The 17,368-nt window shown below is 38.0% G+C and overlaps 2 protein-coding genes across 5 annotated transcripts in view; one reads left to right on the top strand and one right to left on the bottom strand.

Moving 5' to 3' along the window:
- The window catches only part of Kras (KRAS proto-oncogene, GTPase), a 35,032-nt gene extending 23,546 nt beyond the window's left edge, over window positions 1–11,486 (top strand). The window contains exons 5-7 of one of the 3 annotated variants that reach the window (XM_052721387.1): window positions 2,599–2,714; window position 4,613; window positions 6,963–11,486. In XM_052721387.1, coding sequence (XP_052577347.1) covers window positions 2,599–2,714; window position 4,613; window positions 6,963–7,079 — 234 coding nt within the window. In that variant the 3' untranslated portion in view covers window positions 7,080–11,486. Of the gene's footprint in view, window positions 1–2,598; window positions 2,723–4,612; window positions 4,614–6,962 lie in introns of all 3 variants that reach the window. The other 2 variants (XM_052721385.1, XM_052721386.1) reach the window with 2 other exon arrangements.
- A 183-nt stretch (window positions 11,487–11,669) lies between these two features.
- Window positions 11,670–17,353, bottom strand: Etfrf1 (electron transfer flavoprotein regulatory factor 1). Of its 2 annotated transcripts, none has more exons than XM_052721390.1 (3): window positions 17,227–17,353; window positions 12,692–12,779; window positions 11,670–12,611 (listed from the first exon to the last, which is right to left on the bottom strand). In XM_052721390.1, the coding sequence occupies exons 2-3, from the start codon at window positions 12,734–12,736 to the stop codon at window positions 12,396–12,398; spliced, it is 261 nt and encodes an 86-aa protein (XP_052577350.1). In that variant the 5' UTR covers window positions 12,737–12,779; window positions 17,227–17,353; the 3' UTR covers window positions 11,670–12,395. The 2 variants fall into 2 exon arrangements, with proteins under 2 accessions (XP_052577350.1, XP_052577349.1); XM_052721389.1 differs by having other exon boundaries at window positions 17,219–17,345.
- Between the last annotated feature and the right edge of the window lie 15 nt (window positions 17,354–17,368).

Genomic DNA, 17,368 nt, shown 5'->3' with positions numbered 1-17,368 from the left:
TTTTTCTCCCTTCATAGCACATTGACCTCTACATTGACATTGTAAGTTTTTTTTTAAAGAAGGAATAAAGATTTACATTCTTTAAGATTTTAAGAAAATATGAGCTTTTGCCTGGTTTGTCTCTTTCTCTGTATAAATAAATATATAAATATATGGAGAATTTCTTTCATTGGCTTTCAAGTTAAAAGAGAATAATTATTTATGAAAATATACATTGACTAGTCTTGCTTTACATTTTAAATGCTTTGCAAGTCATTTATCTTAAATAACTTATTTTATATAATATGAACATTTTTGATATCTTTTTGAAGAATGAATAGTAAAACTTTTGCCTTGAGAATGAATGATAAAACTACTGAAAACTAGTACACGCAGATACAAGTGGGGATGTAATTTTAAATGCCACATTTAGTGATTTTTAAAAGTTGAAAATGTTTCTTCCTCTGTAGGATAAGTAGTTAGTTGATTAAATTGATTCCATTAAAATAAGATTGGATTGGAGAGCGGGAGAGATGGCTCACATATTAAGCATGCTCTACAGCGGGCAGTGGTGACACACACCTTAAATCCCAGCACTCAGGAGGCAGAGGCAAGCGGATCTCAGAGGCCAGCCTGGTCTGCAGAGTGTGTTCCAGGACAGGCAGGCCAGACTGTAACACAGAAAAACCCTGTCTCAGGGGGAAAAAAAAAAAGAGTGCTTGCTGCTCTTTGAGAGGACATGACTTTGGTTCCTGCCTCCCACTTGGGTGGCTAGCAACCACCTGTAACTCCAGCTCTGGCCTCCAAAGACACCTCTACACACATTAAAATATTTTTTAAAAAAGATTTTTCTAGAACTATAATGATTTTTATTATTAGATCATTTTAAATGAGTATTTTTCACTGGATGGCACATGGTATTAGCCAGAAGTATATATTTTAATATGAAATCATTATTTAAATGCCTGCTTGTTTACTGAAATTCAATTTTATGAATTTTAAAGGTAAATTACTGACCTTCACTGAAGTGGTTCTTAATACATTCTTGAGATTTGTAAAACTTCATGTGCCCTAAATAATTGAAGTATCTTTTTCTTAACTGTTGAAGGCAGCAAATGAGTTACACATGCAAAAATCAATCCTTAGTTGTTGACTTACTGCCCTCAATACTGAGTGCCTGATTGAATTTAAAATTATAAATTGTTTTTGGTATATTAGCTTCTTAGGTGCTAGGTACATTCATCACATTTGGTTCAATGGAAACTTTGATTTTTACCAATTGTAGAAAAATAAAGAATATACCAGTCCCCTATGTAATCTATTCATTATTAAAATGAAATAAAAAAGTTTAAAATTAAATATGTAGTAAAATATGCCAGCTTTCCTAAGTATTTATCTTTTTTTTTTTTATTTAAAGAAGAATGGACATAAATATTACATCTAAGGTTGAATTTGTACTACATGTATTTGAAGTTTCTGGACATTTCTCTTAGATAAACTTCTACTTTAGTGGTGTATTTTTCTGATGAAATTAGCATTACAGTTATAAGTACTTTGTGCCTTTTAGGCTATTGCCTAATTTTCTGTTTTGAGAAAGTTGAAAACCTTTCTCTCCCTAAAGGCTATTTATGATTCTCCTTGCTATAGCAAGGAGATTTATACCACAGCCTTAAATCAGAAAACCCCATTAGAGGGGCTGGAGAGATGGCTCAGCAGTTAAGAGCACTTACTGTTCTGCAGAGGTTCTGGGTTCAGTTCCATACAGTGGTTCATGGCCATTGTTACCCAGTTCTAGGCTATCTGATTCATTCTGACCTTGAAGGCACCAGGTATGCACAAGGTGCACAAACACAGATGCAGTCAAAACACTCATGAACATAAAGTACAGCACATTCTCCAATAATGAAAAAGAACACCCTTTAGACAGTGGTGTCTGGGCAGTTTTCTGCAGGCTGTTTGAGACTTGTATAAGGATACAAATGGTTTGCTCCTATCTTATTTATTTCAAATAGTTTGTGGAATTTCTTATTTTGGTAAATGGCTCCTATTTAACTTATTTAAATACTGTAATTACCCATCCCCTGTGTACCAGTCTCAGATGGACGTAGGGACTTAGAAATTGATTAGAAAGTATCTAATTGAAGATGAAACTGGAGGTTCCAGTGTCTGGACTCACCTTGGTTGGGACATGGATTTTGGGTTTGGTTTTAGCAAGGCTTCATGTCCCTAGTCTGCCTCTCTCTCTGCTCCCCAGCTGGGTGGAAGGTGACATCAGTGGTGTATGTATCACTTGTCTTCCTTTGTCCAAGGCAGTTCCTCAAACTTCAGTTATTGTATCGAGAAACAGAGACATAAAGTTAGGCTTTTTACAATCTCCTCTGATTCCTAATTAAAAATGTTAAACTCTCAATTCCAATAAAAAATTAAATACTTTTGAGAACAAACCAGGTTTTAGCTCATGTTTTAAAGCTGCATCCTCAATTTTATTCAATCTGATGTCTGCTTAAAAAAAAATCTCAACTGTAAAGCTCATAATTCAAATTTCTTACACATGGCTATCCCAGTAAATTACTCTTCCAAATGAAACAGACTTTAAAGAAGTTGTGTTTTACAATGCAGAGAGTGGAGGATGCTTTTTATACATTGGTGAGAGAGATCCGACAGTACAGATTGAAAAAAATCAGCAAAGAAGAAAAGACTCCTGGCTGTGTGAAAATTAAAAAATGCATTATAATGTAATCTGGTAAGTTCAGCATATTCATTTTGGTACAAAGCAGATGTCTTTCAAAGGTAACAAAGCAGTCAGAGTGACTGGATATGGTGTTCTGCTTTGAAGTGTTAAAAGATAAGAAACTTGTCATTTGTTTCTATGAGTACATTTATTTTACAAGTGATTATTAATTATAATTGACACCTGTTGATGGCTACAATAGACTAATCTGCATTTGTAATAAGCTCTAATGACTTCATTAGTTTTAAGTAAGCTAAGCATTTGGGAACTGTTGATTTATTTTGAAGGGAAATCAGATTTAAGTTTTAGGATAACCAGCAACTTTTGAGTAAAAAATGTGTAATAATAATAATATGGCCCAGAGGTGGGAAAGGGCCTAACAAGTTAACTGTTTCTCTGCCTGTGCTTTGTGGCGAGGAGCCAACAGCACTTCCTACCCAGTGAGATCTGAATGCTTTTGCGTGCTCCTGCACCCATTTAGAAGCAGTGCTAGATTCCTATGATATTGCTCTGTCACATTCTTCCTTAGTTCAGGCCTTCTGATTTCTCTTGTACTGTTTACTTGTAGCTGCTGTCATTCACTGTTCAGGTTGCTTGAGAGGAATGGCAGTCTCTTACTTGTGAATCTAATCACTTCTTTATACAGTGATCACAGCTTCAGGATCTCTACACATACCTTATATGGTCCTCAGCACTCTCCCTCCTCTCAGCCTTTTGGAACTTTATATCTGAAAAAATGTCATCTTGACAGTTTTGTTCGTACATAGACATCATGTTATCCCTGCCTACCCTTCAGTCCTCCCCCTTGTTTGGATCACCGGTATTCTTATCCCTAGTTTGATGAACCAGCTCACATGTGATTCCCCAATCTCTTAAGAATCTCTTCAACCCTTAAAATGGGCATTGTATATTTCCAGTATACTATTTTTAACTATATGTCTTTCTATGTTGCATTGAAATAGCTTATGTTTTATTCTTTTATTAGACAATAGAATTCTAGAGCGGGACCATATATTTTAATCTTTGTGTCCCCATTGTATGTTGAAATTCTTGGCACATAAGTACTTCCTAGTAAAGACTGGATGGACCCTTTGACTTTCCTGTCTGAACTAACCCAGATTATACTTTGTCCAGCTCAGCATATTCTTCACTCAGTGAGTTGACGTTTGTGGAGGCTGTTGCCATATATATGTCCCTTGAGAACATGAAAAAAACAAAATTAGTGTTTAAGACTACTAAGAGATGTAAATTCAGGAACAAAGCAGTACTTGCATGGATTTCTAAAGGGATTATGAACTCTTAGAATTTGTACCATTGTATAAAACCATACTTCAGTTTTGAAAATTAAAAATGCAACTTTAAAAGTTAATCTTTGATTTAAGTGGTGATTTTAAGTTTATTCCCCCTTTCTACAGCCTCACTCTTAGATTATTTTAAAACAGAACAATATTTAGAGTATGTGGTACACTTAACATTATATTCAAAACAAAGGCAGAACCACACACTGCTCTAAGTGTCTAAAAGATGCAGTTTGTAGCACTGACTGGCCTGAATGTTAATAGTTGATCCTATGAATTGAATCATTGTGATTTTAGTGCGCATAGCACTTTCTATATAAAGAAAGAGTATGTTTTATGATATTTAAAATTATAGTTAGATAAATATTTAAAAATTTTATTTAATAATGATAAATATATACAAATTAGTTGTTCATAGTCTTAGAAAAGGAGTAAGTGAAAAAAAATTACCAGAATATGAGCTGTGACTTTATGAGAATTAGTTCCCACAAGAACAAGGAGTCCACTGCCCTGTGTACATTAGCTATGACATTTCTAACCTTGAAGTCACCTAGTTAGAATTAATGCAGCTAGAGGCCAACAGTCTGTCAGAACCTGAGAAGAGGGTAAATGCTGTTAAATTCTGTCTTCCTTGTCTCTTCAGTGCTTGCATTCAATGCTTTATTCCACCTTAAAGAGTTTCTTACAGCTGTCCCTCTCAGGATTTTTATTTTTCTGCATCATTGTTTTAGTAGTATTCGTTTTTCTCCATTATGAAAATACTTTGAGGGTTAATAAGATGGCTGTCAAGCCTGAGGGCCTGAGTTTGATCCTTCAGAGCCACTTAGTGGGAGAAGAGAACCTGCAGTTGTCCTCTGACCTCCATGAGTGCCATGCCATGCACACAAACACAAACATAAATGAATGTAAGTTTTTAAACCGTTGAAATAGAGTAGGTAGCATCATGTGTGATCAAAGGGAATTGATGAAGGTTAAAAGGGAGTTAGACAAGATTCCATCTCTGGCTGGGAGATGGTTCAGTGAATAGGCATGCTTGTTGCACTAGCATGAGCACCTGAGTTCAGATCCCTAGAACTCACAAAAAGCTGGTCAAATAACACCTGTAATTCCAGCGTTGGGGCAGGGGCCAAAAGTACTCAGTGGAGTTTGCTGGTCACCAGCCTAGCTCCAGGCTCATTGAGACACTTTGCTTCATGGGAAGAAGATGGAAAGTGATGGAAAGGATCCCAGTGTGCTTCTCTGACCTCCACTTGAATACACAGGTACACCCCCCCACACACACACACACCCACATCTCCCTCTCACACGCATACATATGCAGACAAAAAGATTCCATCCAATCCCAAGGGTCTATGACCCTAAGTCATGAACTGCCAGTGAGTTATAGGTACTTTTGTTTATTATGTCATTGGAAGGGTTTCTCACTGTGTGTTAAGGATAGCATGGAAGGAAGTATCTGTCTGAATGGATCTCACAGTCTAATTAAGCCTGACTGTATTGCTTGTGTTGTATCAGTAATGGTTTTCAGCAGGTGAAAAGCACCAGTGAGTGCAGATTGGGGTTTTGGGCAGTATATATATATATATATATATATATATTCACTTGTATTCAAATAGATGATACTGACTTACCCTATTTCTGTCTGTGAAATGTGAGCAAGCTACAGTGCCACTCTGCCTTTTAACTGTGCTGGTCATGCTTTCCTGAATTAGAGATTAGTTGTCGATATGAGTTAACTGGAACTTGAAAGTATTCAAGTGGCTTAAATGTGGTGGGTACTTGTTCTCCAGACTCCCTCTATTGTCTAGGTTTGGAAGCATTGTTAGGTTAAAATTTCTTTCTGTAGTTCCAGTAGGATGAACAGATGAAATAAAGCATGGCCACTTTTTTCTTCAGCTTCACTTTTGCTTTTAACACAGATAAGGCAAGGACTGACTCCAATGTGAACTTGCATATTGAAGGTCTAAAGTCAGTTCTCCTACTTCTAAGAATGTACTTTTCATGCCAAGGTCTAGGAGGTTGGAAATTAATCTGACTTAATCAGTTTTAGTCATAACTGATTTACATGTTTTGCTTTAATGACACATAGATGTATGCCTTAATGACTAACATTGAATGTTCTTTGAAGATGAGCGTTTATATGACAAGTTTTGAATGGCTGAACAGTAACTTAAACAGTCAGAGAATCTTTTTCATTGTGGTCAAGTATACCACCTCTCAGACAACTTTGCTCATTGCCAGAGGTTGGGGCATTGCATCTTTCAAGTTCTTAGAGTCCCATGGCTTCCTGTTTAAAGTCCAGAAACTTGGGACAATTAAGTTGTATATACAAAGGCACACCTACCATACAGAGCTGCAAGCATTGGGAATTGAATGACTAGTTGGCTAATCGGAAAAAATTAGTAGAAAATCAAGTCCTTTTGGGAAAAAATAAGTCATTTGTTAAGTGTATGTAATGTCCTGTGCCACTTACTATTGCGTGTTGTGAAAGTTAGGAGTTTCTATTTCTGTAGAATACTAGGACTGGAAAGATGGTTAAGTGGTTAGAGCACTGGCTGTTCTTCCGGAGGACTTAGCCACCCAGCACCCACCCGGCAGCTAACAACTGTCAGTAACTCCTGTCCCTGGGGATCTGATGCCTTTTTCTGGCCTCTGTTGAGCACTGTACTCACACAATGTACAGACATACCTGCAGACAAAACACTCATATATAATAAGTTGTTTTAAATATCATAAAATTTTTAAATAATAATTTAAATTTTTAAAGATGTCAGAGTATCTATGAAGAGATACTTGATCCTAACATTCTGGCCCATTCAGCTGTCAGAACATCAACATAAACTGGACTTACTCTTTGTTAGTATTAATGTTTCCATCAACAATGAAAGTCTGTCATTGGGGCACCTCAGACCATCATGTGCATTAATATTTTAATTCCTTTTTATATATTTCAGGGTGTTGATGATGCCTTCTATACATTAGTCCGAGAAATTCGAAAACATAAAGAAAAGATGAGCAAAGATGGTAAAAAGAAGAAAAAGAAGTCAAAGACAAAGTGTATAATTATGTAAATACAATTTGTACTTTTTTCTTAAGGCATACTTAAGTAAAAGTGGTAATTTTTGTACATTACACTAAATTATTAGCATTTGTTTTAGCATTACCTAATTTTTTTTTTCTGTTCGTGCAAACTGTTAGCTTTTATCTTAAATGCTTATTTTAAAATGACAGTGGAAACCTCTTTTCTCTAAGTGCCAGTATTCCCTGGGTTTTGGACTTAAACTAGCAATGCCTGTGGAAGAGACTGAAGACCTGAGACTCTGTCTTAGGGTTTTGGTGCATGCAGTTGATTCCTTGCTAATTCTCTTACCAGCTGTGAGCGTTGGTGTGAACTGGAGTAATGAAGCTTTTGAACCATCCCTGCTCTGTGTTTCATCTAGTCACTGAATGAATTAATTAGTAATTACAGCTTCATCTGAAACCTTATGGTTGGTTCTACTAAGACTGAGGGATCACAGATTTATGGGCTTCCCTTTGATTCACTTCTAGCATGTCTGAGAGTTTATCATCCTTCATAGTGTAGTTAGTTAAGACTGTTCACAAAGGCTTTCTCTTGCTTTCCACTGCTATTAGTCATGGTTACTCTCCCAAATAGTATATTTTTTCTAGAAAAGGGGAAAAATGGAAAAAAAAAAGCAATGGAAAATATTGAATAAAAGTCCATTCTATGTTAGCTAAATTACTGTAATATTCCTAGTAGCTTTTCCTGGTAAGGCAGACCCAGTAAGAAATAGTAACCATTTGGGCTATATTTACATGCTACTAAATTTTTGTAATTCAAACAATTTTAACACATATAAAAAGTTCTCATAAGAATTAGTATAATCGCCCTGTGTCAGAGTGTTCTTTCTTAGCCTAACTATTTTAAGTCTTTTTTGAGCTTTAGTCCTTAAAAGTAGTTTTAATTTTGGTTAAGAAGTTGAAGATGATTTGAGACAGTTACAGCTTAGCAGGTGTTGAGATCAAAGTTGCAAGGCTGGGCTTTATGTGGACCTGTGATGAGCGTTACTGGGGTTTATAGTGCTGCTGCATTCAGTGTTGGTCAAAATGGGGGACAAGGAGAGTTTGGACAGCTCAGTACAATTCATTCTCTTCATGTAGCAGTCTTGCTGACAAATCAAGAATGTTTCTTTTGTTTATGATAATAATAATAATAAAATTTAAAAATCAATTTCAGTGTTAGCTTCAAGGTTGAGATTTGTGAGTAGGAGGCTACAAGGAGAGTAAATCTTTAAAACAATGAAGTATGAAAGCTTGAAAATGCATGGTTGACTAGTCTCTCAACTCTGAACAAACATTGCTAAGTACTTCCCAAATTTGATGTGTATTTAGAAATATCTAATGCTTTAAGAATAGATAAGTTAACAGCAAAAAACAATCCCTTCAATGCACTTAAAGCATTCCTTTAAATATTTGAAGTGATATTAAAATCCACTGGACTATGAGGACTGGATGCCTGTCTTTTGGAAGTCTGATTTTAGGCATATCACTGTCTACTTAATATTAAATCATCTCAAAGACTCTTCACAGATGTGTAATTTATAGTCCGTTTACACACTGATACACCGAGTTGTCAAACTCAGCACAATCTGTAACTTTTTTACATGAATTATCATCTTCACTGCCAAATTATGCAAAATTGTGCAAGAGGTAAAGTTTATATTTCAGGATCCATTCTCCAATTTCAGGACTCCCCACCAACATATGCCCCTTTTAATACTTAAAATTTTATTTCTGCAGTGAACAACTACATGAAAGTTGCCCACTAAGGGAAGGTACATCAAAGCTGCCTATGACTTTCTTCCCCAGGGCTTAAAATAATCCAACAGAAACCATAGTGGGATTTGAACTAATAGCTGGCTTTCAGGTGGCCACTACAGAAATTTAATCTTGATCCTTTGGACTTCATGCCTGCAGCCCAGTCCACTCGTGGCTAGGTAGGAATTTTCAAATTTAGTGTGAACAGACAGAACACTGTGGAAGGAGAGCTTAATCTTCATCTAGGTATCATCCTGGTTCATAGAGTCCATTGTTTTAATAAATACAGTCTAACAGGGAAAACACTTTCAAGTTTCAATCATAAAATTCATTTTTAAAGTCAGAATTTATTTACTCAGCATTTATTCGTGCTTGTCTTATGCTAGGCACACACAAGGTACTGGGGATGTGATGTAGTATCCCCAGAGAAGGGACACAATCCTTGGCCAGTGGTATGTAGTGTAGGCTGTAATACTTTAGTAAGGTGTATGGCTCATGACCTAGAAATAATAGAATACATGGTTTTAGTTTTACAGAGAGGAGTTTGGTCTCTTACATTTTTCTCTCAATTAAGCAATTGAGAATTGTTTGTTGTGATTCCAATGCAACTCTTTAATTGAGCTACTTTATGTAATTATTTCATTTTTCTAAAGAAATAGAAATTCCCTAATCTAGTTATCTCCTTAAGTAAATAATTAAAAAAAACTTACAAAAATTAAATACTGACTTCTAAAATAGCTTTATTTGGGTACAAATAAGCAGGAACCTGAGTTTATTTGCAATAAAGGAAACAAAATCAGTATGATTTCTGAAATGTTCTAAACTATAAATGTTGACTATTAAGTCTTTTTTTTGGGAGGGGGTTGGCATCCAAGACAGGGCTTCTCTGTGTAGCCCTGTCGTGGAACTTGCTTTGTAGACCAGGCTGGACAGAGATTAGCCTGCCTCTGCATCCTGAGTGCTAGGATTAAAGGTGTGCACCACCACCGCCAGGATATAAGTCTTAACACAGTAATACTATACAAGGAGCAGGTGTGCTTTCGGAGCTGCAGTGCATAGTCAGATATTTACTGAAGACAGTGGAATTCTTAATGTTTCTGGGCAATGTGTTGAAGTAATGGTAATTACCATTATGTAAATTTTGAATTGTTAGCCTTCGTTAACAAAAAGGTTTTGTAGAGATTTTTTTTTAAAGGGGAAAAAAGTCCTAGAAACAAACATAAATGCTGTCTAGTTACTATAGCCTTAAGTCCTTTTGAAATTGAAAACCAGTGCTAAATCAGTCATAGGCATGAACATGTTTGTGGGGAGAATATAGCAGACAAGTACAACTTGAGTCAATATTTTCAATCAGGAATCTAGGCTCTATTGACTGAGTCACACTGCATAAGAATTTAGATCCTAACTTTTTTTTTTTTTTTTTTTTGGTTTTTCGAGACAGGGTTTCTCTGTGTAGCTTTGCGCCTTTCCTGGAACTCGCTTTGGAGACCAGGCTGGCCTCGAACTCACAGAGATCCTCCTGGCTCTGCCTCCCGAGTGCTGGGATTAAAGGCGTGCGCCACCACCGCCCGACTTAGATCCTAACTTTTATAGATTAAGACCTTTGCCACCATTGCACAATTTCATCTAACATACATACAAGTTCTGTGAGGCATGTCAAAAGTTACAGTTTGCACAAATTCATCTCATTTTGTATTCCACTGATTTTCCATTATTTTTCCCCAAACAGTAGTATATATTTAGGAGGGGTTTTTGTAGGCAATAAAAATTTAAACTCCATTTGTTAAAAAGTAATGACTTCTTGATAATTGATTGTATAGTCATTTTTTAAGACCCAAGAGTTACTTTAAAGGTGAATTTATACTTAATAACTTCTGTGTGATACTGGGTAGCATGAATTCTGCACTGAAAAATTGAACAGATACACCCAGTAGCTGTAAAATTTGTCAAAACATGAAAATTATTTCTAAAGAAGTACATTAGTTTTCAAAGAATAGCTATTAATTAGATTCAGATTTGTGGTTTAGTTTAATAGTTTGAAGTGCCTGTTTGGGATGGTGGTAGGCATTTTAGATGAATTTGGGAAAAATAAAGTTCTCCGCAGAAATGCCAGTTTCAGACCCACCCACCCCCAACCAGCTAAGTGGGCTATATGCTGATTTGTCTCCAGGTCCCCAGTTCCACTGTCTCATGTCTTCATGTTGAAAACACCTCTGCATTTTTATTTGAGTGCCAATTTCTTACTAGTGCTATTTCCTGATGTAACATGTTTACCTGGAATGTATTTGAACTATTTTTGTATAGTGTAAACTGAAACATGCACATTTTGTACATTGTGCTTCCTTTTCCTTCTTTCCTTCCCTTTTTCCTTCCCCCCTTTTTTTTTTTTTTTTTTTTTTTTTTTTTTGTGTGTGTGTGTGTGTGTGGTGGGGGCATATGCAGTGTGATCCAGTTGTTTTCCATCCTTTGGTTGTGCTGACCTAGGGAATGTTGGTCATATCAAACATTAAATTTAAAAATGACCACTCTTTTAATTAAAATTAACTTTTAAATGTTTATAGGAGTACGTGCTGTGAAGTGATCTGAAATTTGTAATATTTTTGTCATGAACCGTACTGCTCCTAATCATTGTAATGTAATAAAAATAGTTATGGTGACTATGAAGTGTGTGATTACTTATTTTTAACTGTGGTTGAGGCTCAAGTCCAGAGCCTCGTGTTTGTTAGGCAAGCACTCCATGCTGAACTATACCCCCGGCCTGACTGTGGGTGTTTCTTGATGGGAATTTGGAACATCTGCTAGGTAGCTGATAGGGAATCCTTAAGCGGACACTTTTTGCAGCCTTAAGTTGTAAAGTTTTTTATTTATAAAGTTGCTAAGAATATTACATAAAAGTGTTTGTTAAACTTGCGGTCCTGTCGGCTAGGTCCACTCCACATTACCTCTGTTTCAGGCAGACAAAAATATGCCTGCTTTGATGGTGGAAACAGGAACATTACCATTCCTCATGAAAGCTAGTCTAAGCAGGACAGGTGATCTGGGGCTTAAGGGAGCTAGCAGCACAAAGAATAATAGAAATAATGGCTACATAATGCCAGTCATCTGCTGAGCATGCCAAGGTCAAAGTCACCTTCATATGTTTTATTTTGATAACTGCATTCAAATCATTTTGAGGAGGTGTTTGTAGAGAGCCTTGAATATGCACTTCGTATACTAAATGGGGGGAAAGATCGGATGCTCACAAGCTAAAGGATAATAAACCTGTCAGACACTATTTGCTAATGACAGTCTCATCAGTAAATGGAGTAGACTAAGAATAATTGGCTATTACATGTTAGAAAATTAAGTGTATTTTCTTCAAAATTGTATTCTCATGAAACATGATAAAGTTACTATATAATTAACAATAAAATTTGAGCATAAAGGGTTATGAATAAAGGTCTCAGTATCAGTGAGGTTGAAACACATTTTAGTACAGTAGGGCAACTCTGGTTTTTTTAAACATGTATCTTGCCATTGTAAATTGAATTATTTTATAATAGTACACACCAACAGCTGGCACTGATTGGTTAGTTGTTGGTATCTGAATAGTAACGTTGCTTCATAGCTCTGTATTTCCTAAGGAAGTATAAGGCCTCTAGTTCCTTCATTACAAATTCTCCTCGTGCAATAAGCTCTTTGATCTTCTCTGGGTCCTTCACATCCTTGTTTTTAAGGAAAACATTCTTCAAACGCCTTTTAAAATAGTCTGCTCCTTTTGGATAGTCCCGTCCAAGATACAGCAGCTTTAAAAAGAAAGATGTGTTTCTAAGCAATCCATGTCATATAATAACATATTTGTAAAGTTGGCAGCATAGTTACTTACATTTTTGTAAAGAGCCAGTACTTCTCCTCGTAAAGAATTGGCCATTTTCACTTAACATGGAATTAATCCACTTTTAATCATAACATACCTAAAGAAAAGGAAGATTTTTTTTTTTCAAATAACTGCTATATAATCTTAATCACAGATCTTACACATTGGGGAAATGGTAAGCTTGTTTTCCATCGCTGTGTGCAAGTGTGTACTTGCCACAGTGTGCATGTCCAGGCCATGACCGCAGATGTCAGTCCTTTCCATAGACCTTATTTGAGATGTTCTCATTTGCTGCTTCAAACAGCTGGCCCTGTGTTCAGGGATTCCTGCGTCTACCTCCCATCTCCGTAGGCACGCTGGGATTACAGATTGGAGTCTTTACACAGATCTAGCTTGTGCAATTGCTTTACCCACTGACCCCTCTTACCCCCAGAATGGTGATTTGTGCTGAGAGCTTTTATAATCTAGGCACTCTTAACTTTTCCAAGCCTGTTTCCTTACCAAAAGGAAAGCTGTCTACCCCACTCTCAAGGCTAGACTTCATTATGTGGAAGACACTAAGAGTCTAAATCTAGAAAGATGTTTTCAAAGAAAAGTTAAAAACTTAAAAAGAACTGGGTGGGAGATCAAAGAGGTTGGCACTTAACCAGAAGGCACAATAATGAACAGAGGTTAAATGAAGCATTTGGAAATGATTCCACAGGGAGCAGACAGCCCCTATGGTGTTGACCATGCTTCTTATGCTTAGGTAGCTCAAGCTGCCAAGGAGAGGAGCTTGGGAAAGGCCTCATTAGACCAAGCCTAAATATATTCCTATTTCTAACCTCTTACAATGCATCTTTATCAGCTAGGCACAATTCCATTGTGTTCTGTTATGGCTGATTAAAGTGCTTGCCAGTATTCTCCACTGTAAAATTATTTCTTCCCAGGAACCTAGTTCATGTAGTGGCAAATGGATTTATAAACCACCACATGGATGGGGTATTTTAGGAAGCAAGATGTACTAGAACTGCTGTGGGATGTTCTGTATGTCAAATGTGTTGCTCTGATTGGTTAATAAATAAAACACTGATTGGCCAGTGGCCAGGCAGGAAGTGTAGGCAGGACAAGGAGAGAGGAGAATTCTGGGAATTGGAAGGCTGAGTCAGACACTACCAGCCGCCACCATGACAAGCAGCATGTGAAGATGCTGGTAAGCCACGAGCCATGTGGCAAGGTATAGATTTATAGAAATGGACTAATTTAAGATATAAGAACAGTTAGCAAGAAGCCTGGCATGGCCATACAGTTTGTAACCAATATAAGTCTCTGTGTGTTTACTTGGTTGGGTCTGAGCGGCTGTGGGACTGGCAGGTGACAGAGATTTGTCCTGACTGTGGGCCAGGCAGGAAAACTCTAGCTACATAGAACAGTGGTTCTCAACCTTCCTAATGCTTCAACCCTTTAATACAGTTCCTCATGTTATGGTGACACTCAACCATAAAATTATTTCATCCCTACTTCATAACTAATTTTGTTATTGTTATGGATCATAATGTAAATATCTGATATGCAGATGGTTTTAGGCAAACCCTGTGAAAGGGTCGTTTGACTCCAAAAGGGTTGCGGCTCACAGGTTGAGAAATGCTGTTCTAGAATCTCACTACAATGGGGACTGCTTGGGTCTCTTAAATACTGAATAAAGGTGTGCACCTGTAGATCCAAGTGCTATATGCATGTGTGTGGTTTTTATATTGATCTTTATATAATCCAGTAGCACTTAATTCCCACATTACAGGATTTATTTTAATTTTAGCTTCCTGTCAATAATTCTAAAACTTGTGTCCAACAGTGAACAAGCTGGTTCCCATTATCCTCAATAAATTTACTTTTTTGGATCATAAATTTCCCCCCTACTGTCACCATCTGGCACATTCTCTTCCCCTTCCCACTCCCTGTTCCTGGAAGGCTCACTGTGTCCCTGTCTTGCCTCCACCCTCTCCACCCAGACAGTGTCCTCTTGTGCACAAACCACTCTTCCCTGAGACCTGCTTCCCTTCTTTTGAATTCTTAGGGGACCCACTTTCCAGCCCTTCTCTGGTGCGACTTTGCTTAGTGCTACCTAACAACCTTTGAACTGAATTATTCAGGAAAACGAAAACAAACAAAAAAATTCAAAGTAGTTTCTTTTTTTAAGATTAATTACAGTTATTTTACACTAGCAGAAGATGGGAGATTCTTGAAATTATAGCGTCATATTCAACCAATAATAGTTGTGCTGAGCTAGGTGGAGGCTGAGGCAGGGGAAGATCCCAAGTTTAAGGAGAGCTATGATTGAAGTTTCATAGGGACACTGTCTTAAAGAAATACTAAAAATAGTACTGAATTGTTTCATTTGGGTTTAGTGCTGAGTTGTACAGATCCTAATTAATTCTACCTGTGCCCCTTTAAGAATTATGGTGTCCACTTAAGTTTTCTGGGGTGCTAAGTCATAGTCACCCGTGTTCTCCAGCTTCAAAAGTCTTACTGCTGTCATCATCTCTCCCCGCTTTTTCCTGAAGATTTAGTGGAATTCTGGAAGGCATTGAAACCAGTGTGTTTAGCCCATAATATTAACAACTGGAGTGTTTTTAACAATTTTGCAGGGGGTGGGAGTATAGCCATTGGTCTATCTTGTTGAAGAGTGACTGTTAAAACTATGTGGTTTAAAATTAAATTTATATAGATAAAATTTGACAGCAAATTATAGCCCATTTAATGTCAGCAAAAAAACACAGCCTCCTTTAATTGACATTTGTAATTTGTGAAAGCTTGAGCCCTGGCTTAGCTGTCCTTTCCAGTAGTTTTCCCTACAAGTGTTAATAATAAAAAATTCACCTAGCAAAAAAGTGTAGCTAGTGTGGTCAAGGTAGGTTAATCTGGTTCTTTTAATGTTAATTTATAATACAGTTGATTTGGGGGAATTTTGAGTTTATTTTTGCTGCAAGAAAAAACTCGTTTCCTTTGATTTCTAAACTAGGAAACAAATACTGCATAGATCTGCATGAAGTCTTGGAAGTTATCAAAGCTGGATGAGTGCATGGCTAGAAGTCACCCACTATGCTGAGAGCTTGGATATGTGTAGTGGGCAAGGAGTTGCAGCCCCTCCCCCCTTTTCCCCTACAGACTTTGGGCAAAGGAATTAAGATTACTTGGAATGAAGGGATTATCGTTTCAGTAGGACACTATTATTTTCTAGGATAAGGACTTGATGCCTAATGATGTTATACTGCCCCATGAGGTTCAAGTGACAGGAAATGGAGACGGAAAGGCAGTGTATTATTAGTTTCTAGGGTGTGTCTAGTGGACTGGGCTTAACCAGTATTTCTTCAAACTGCACTGGAACAGCTATCCCACCAGATTTTCCCAGAGGCTGTGCAATCAGAGAGGGAGCAGGCATGTTCCTTGGTAGATGGCACAGGGACATGAAAGGAGATGGATCTATTATACATTTAGAAGTACAACTGTGGGAAGGTAGAGACTGCAAAGCAGCCTTCCTACCATTTACAAAGCCTGGGCATGGACTAGAGGACAATGAAGCCCAAGGAAACCCACTTACAGCCTAAGGGCTTCTAAACATGAATGGTCTTGCCGCCTGGGTTCTAACACATCTCTACTGTTCATTTTCCTCTTCCTTAGGGGAGAGGTTGATGGTGGTTTTTGAGTAAGGCCTTCCCTCCTAAGTCACCATTTTAAGATAATTATTCTAGTTAGGACTGAGGTATCACGAAACAATAGCGGTAGCTTTATTGAATAATTCAAAACAAAAGCTAACTTCCATACTCAACAGCTATAGTAAGCTAAATTTGAACTTGTATGCAGTGGGTGATGAGTTTTTAATCTCGTTACCAAGGTTCGGAGGGCAGTAAGGTCATAACTGTTATGCAACCAACAACTTTTAACTCACAAAAACTAGCTGTCAGTACGACTTCCGAATAGAACATTTAGCCAGTGAGTGTGTAAGGGATAGAACATTAAATTGGAATTTAGTCATCTTGTGTTTACTAGGTTAGGCCGGTCTTAAGCTGAGGCTGGGACAAAGAACTGACTCGGTTCCTTCTCCTTTCCTGTTGGTGTAAGGTGCCATTTCTTCATATGGGGAGGGGCTCAAATTCTGAAGACTGCCACAACAGTACAACTGAGTCTTTGACCTTGGGACAATAAGGGCTTGCTGGACCTTAGCCGTCTTCACTGGAATAGTTTGCCCGGGAATTAATTCAAGTCGCTTTCAACTCGTGTGGAGTTGCCTAAGCGGCCAAGTGACATCCTAGGGACCCGCTCAGAGCCCCGGCTTCACCCAGTCGCAGGCTGGAGCCACTTCTTCCCCAGATTCCCGGGGAATAGCTTGCCCCGGTGCACAGAAGCGAGGGAGAAACCCCTTTACAGAGCCGGGCCGGCTGTTACCCCAGCTTTCAGGAGGAGGCAGGAGGGTGCCCGCGAGTTCCAGGTCAGCCTGGGATATAGTGTGAGAACAAAGAGCTCCCCTCCCACGAGCAGCCGCCCTCTCCTAAAGCATACTTCACCACCTGCAGCCCCGGGATCCGGAAAACAAGTCGCTCGGACAGCGGCACTCCAGCGCTTTGCGGCACCAGGGTCGTAAACGCTCCGACAGCATCGCCCTTGGAGGGGCGGGGCGCCTGCCGGAAGTAAGCGGGGCTGAGGGCTCTG

The sequence above is a fragment of the Peromyscus californicus genome, unplaced genomic scaffold, assembly GCF_007827085.1.
Source record: "Peromyscus californicus insignis strain IS unplaced genomic scaffold, ASM782708v3 Scaffold_6__1_contigs__length_162567912, whole genome shotgun sequence".
Classification (NCBI taxonomy): Eukaryota; Metazoa; Chordata; class Mammalia; order Rodentia; family Cricetidae; genus Peromyscus; species Peromyscus californicus.
This window is presented reverse-complemented; position numbering and strand designations above follow the sequence as displayed.

What these genes read in the sequence shown, in the direction of transcription:
- Etfrf1 (XM_052721390.1), bottom strand. Translation starts at nt 12,736, where the DNA reads ATGGCCAATTCTTTACGAGGAGAAGTACTGGCTCTTTACAAAAAT. An exon ending in TACTGGCTCTTTACAAAAAT is followed by an intron (nt 12,612 to 12,691) that starts GTAAGTAACTAT and finishes TTCTTTTTAAAG; the next exon opens with CTGCTGTATCTTGGACGGGA.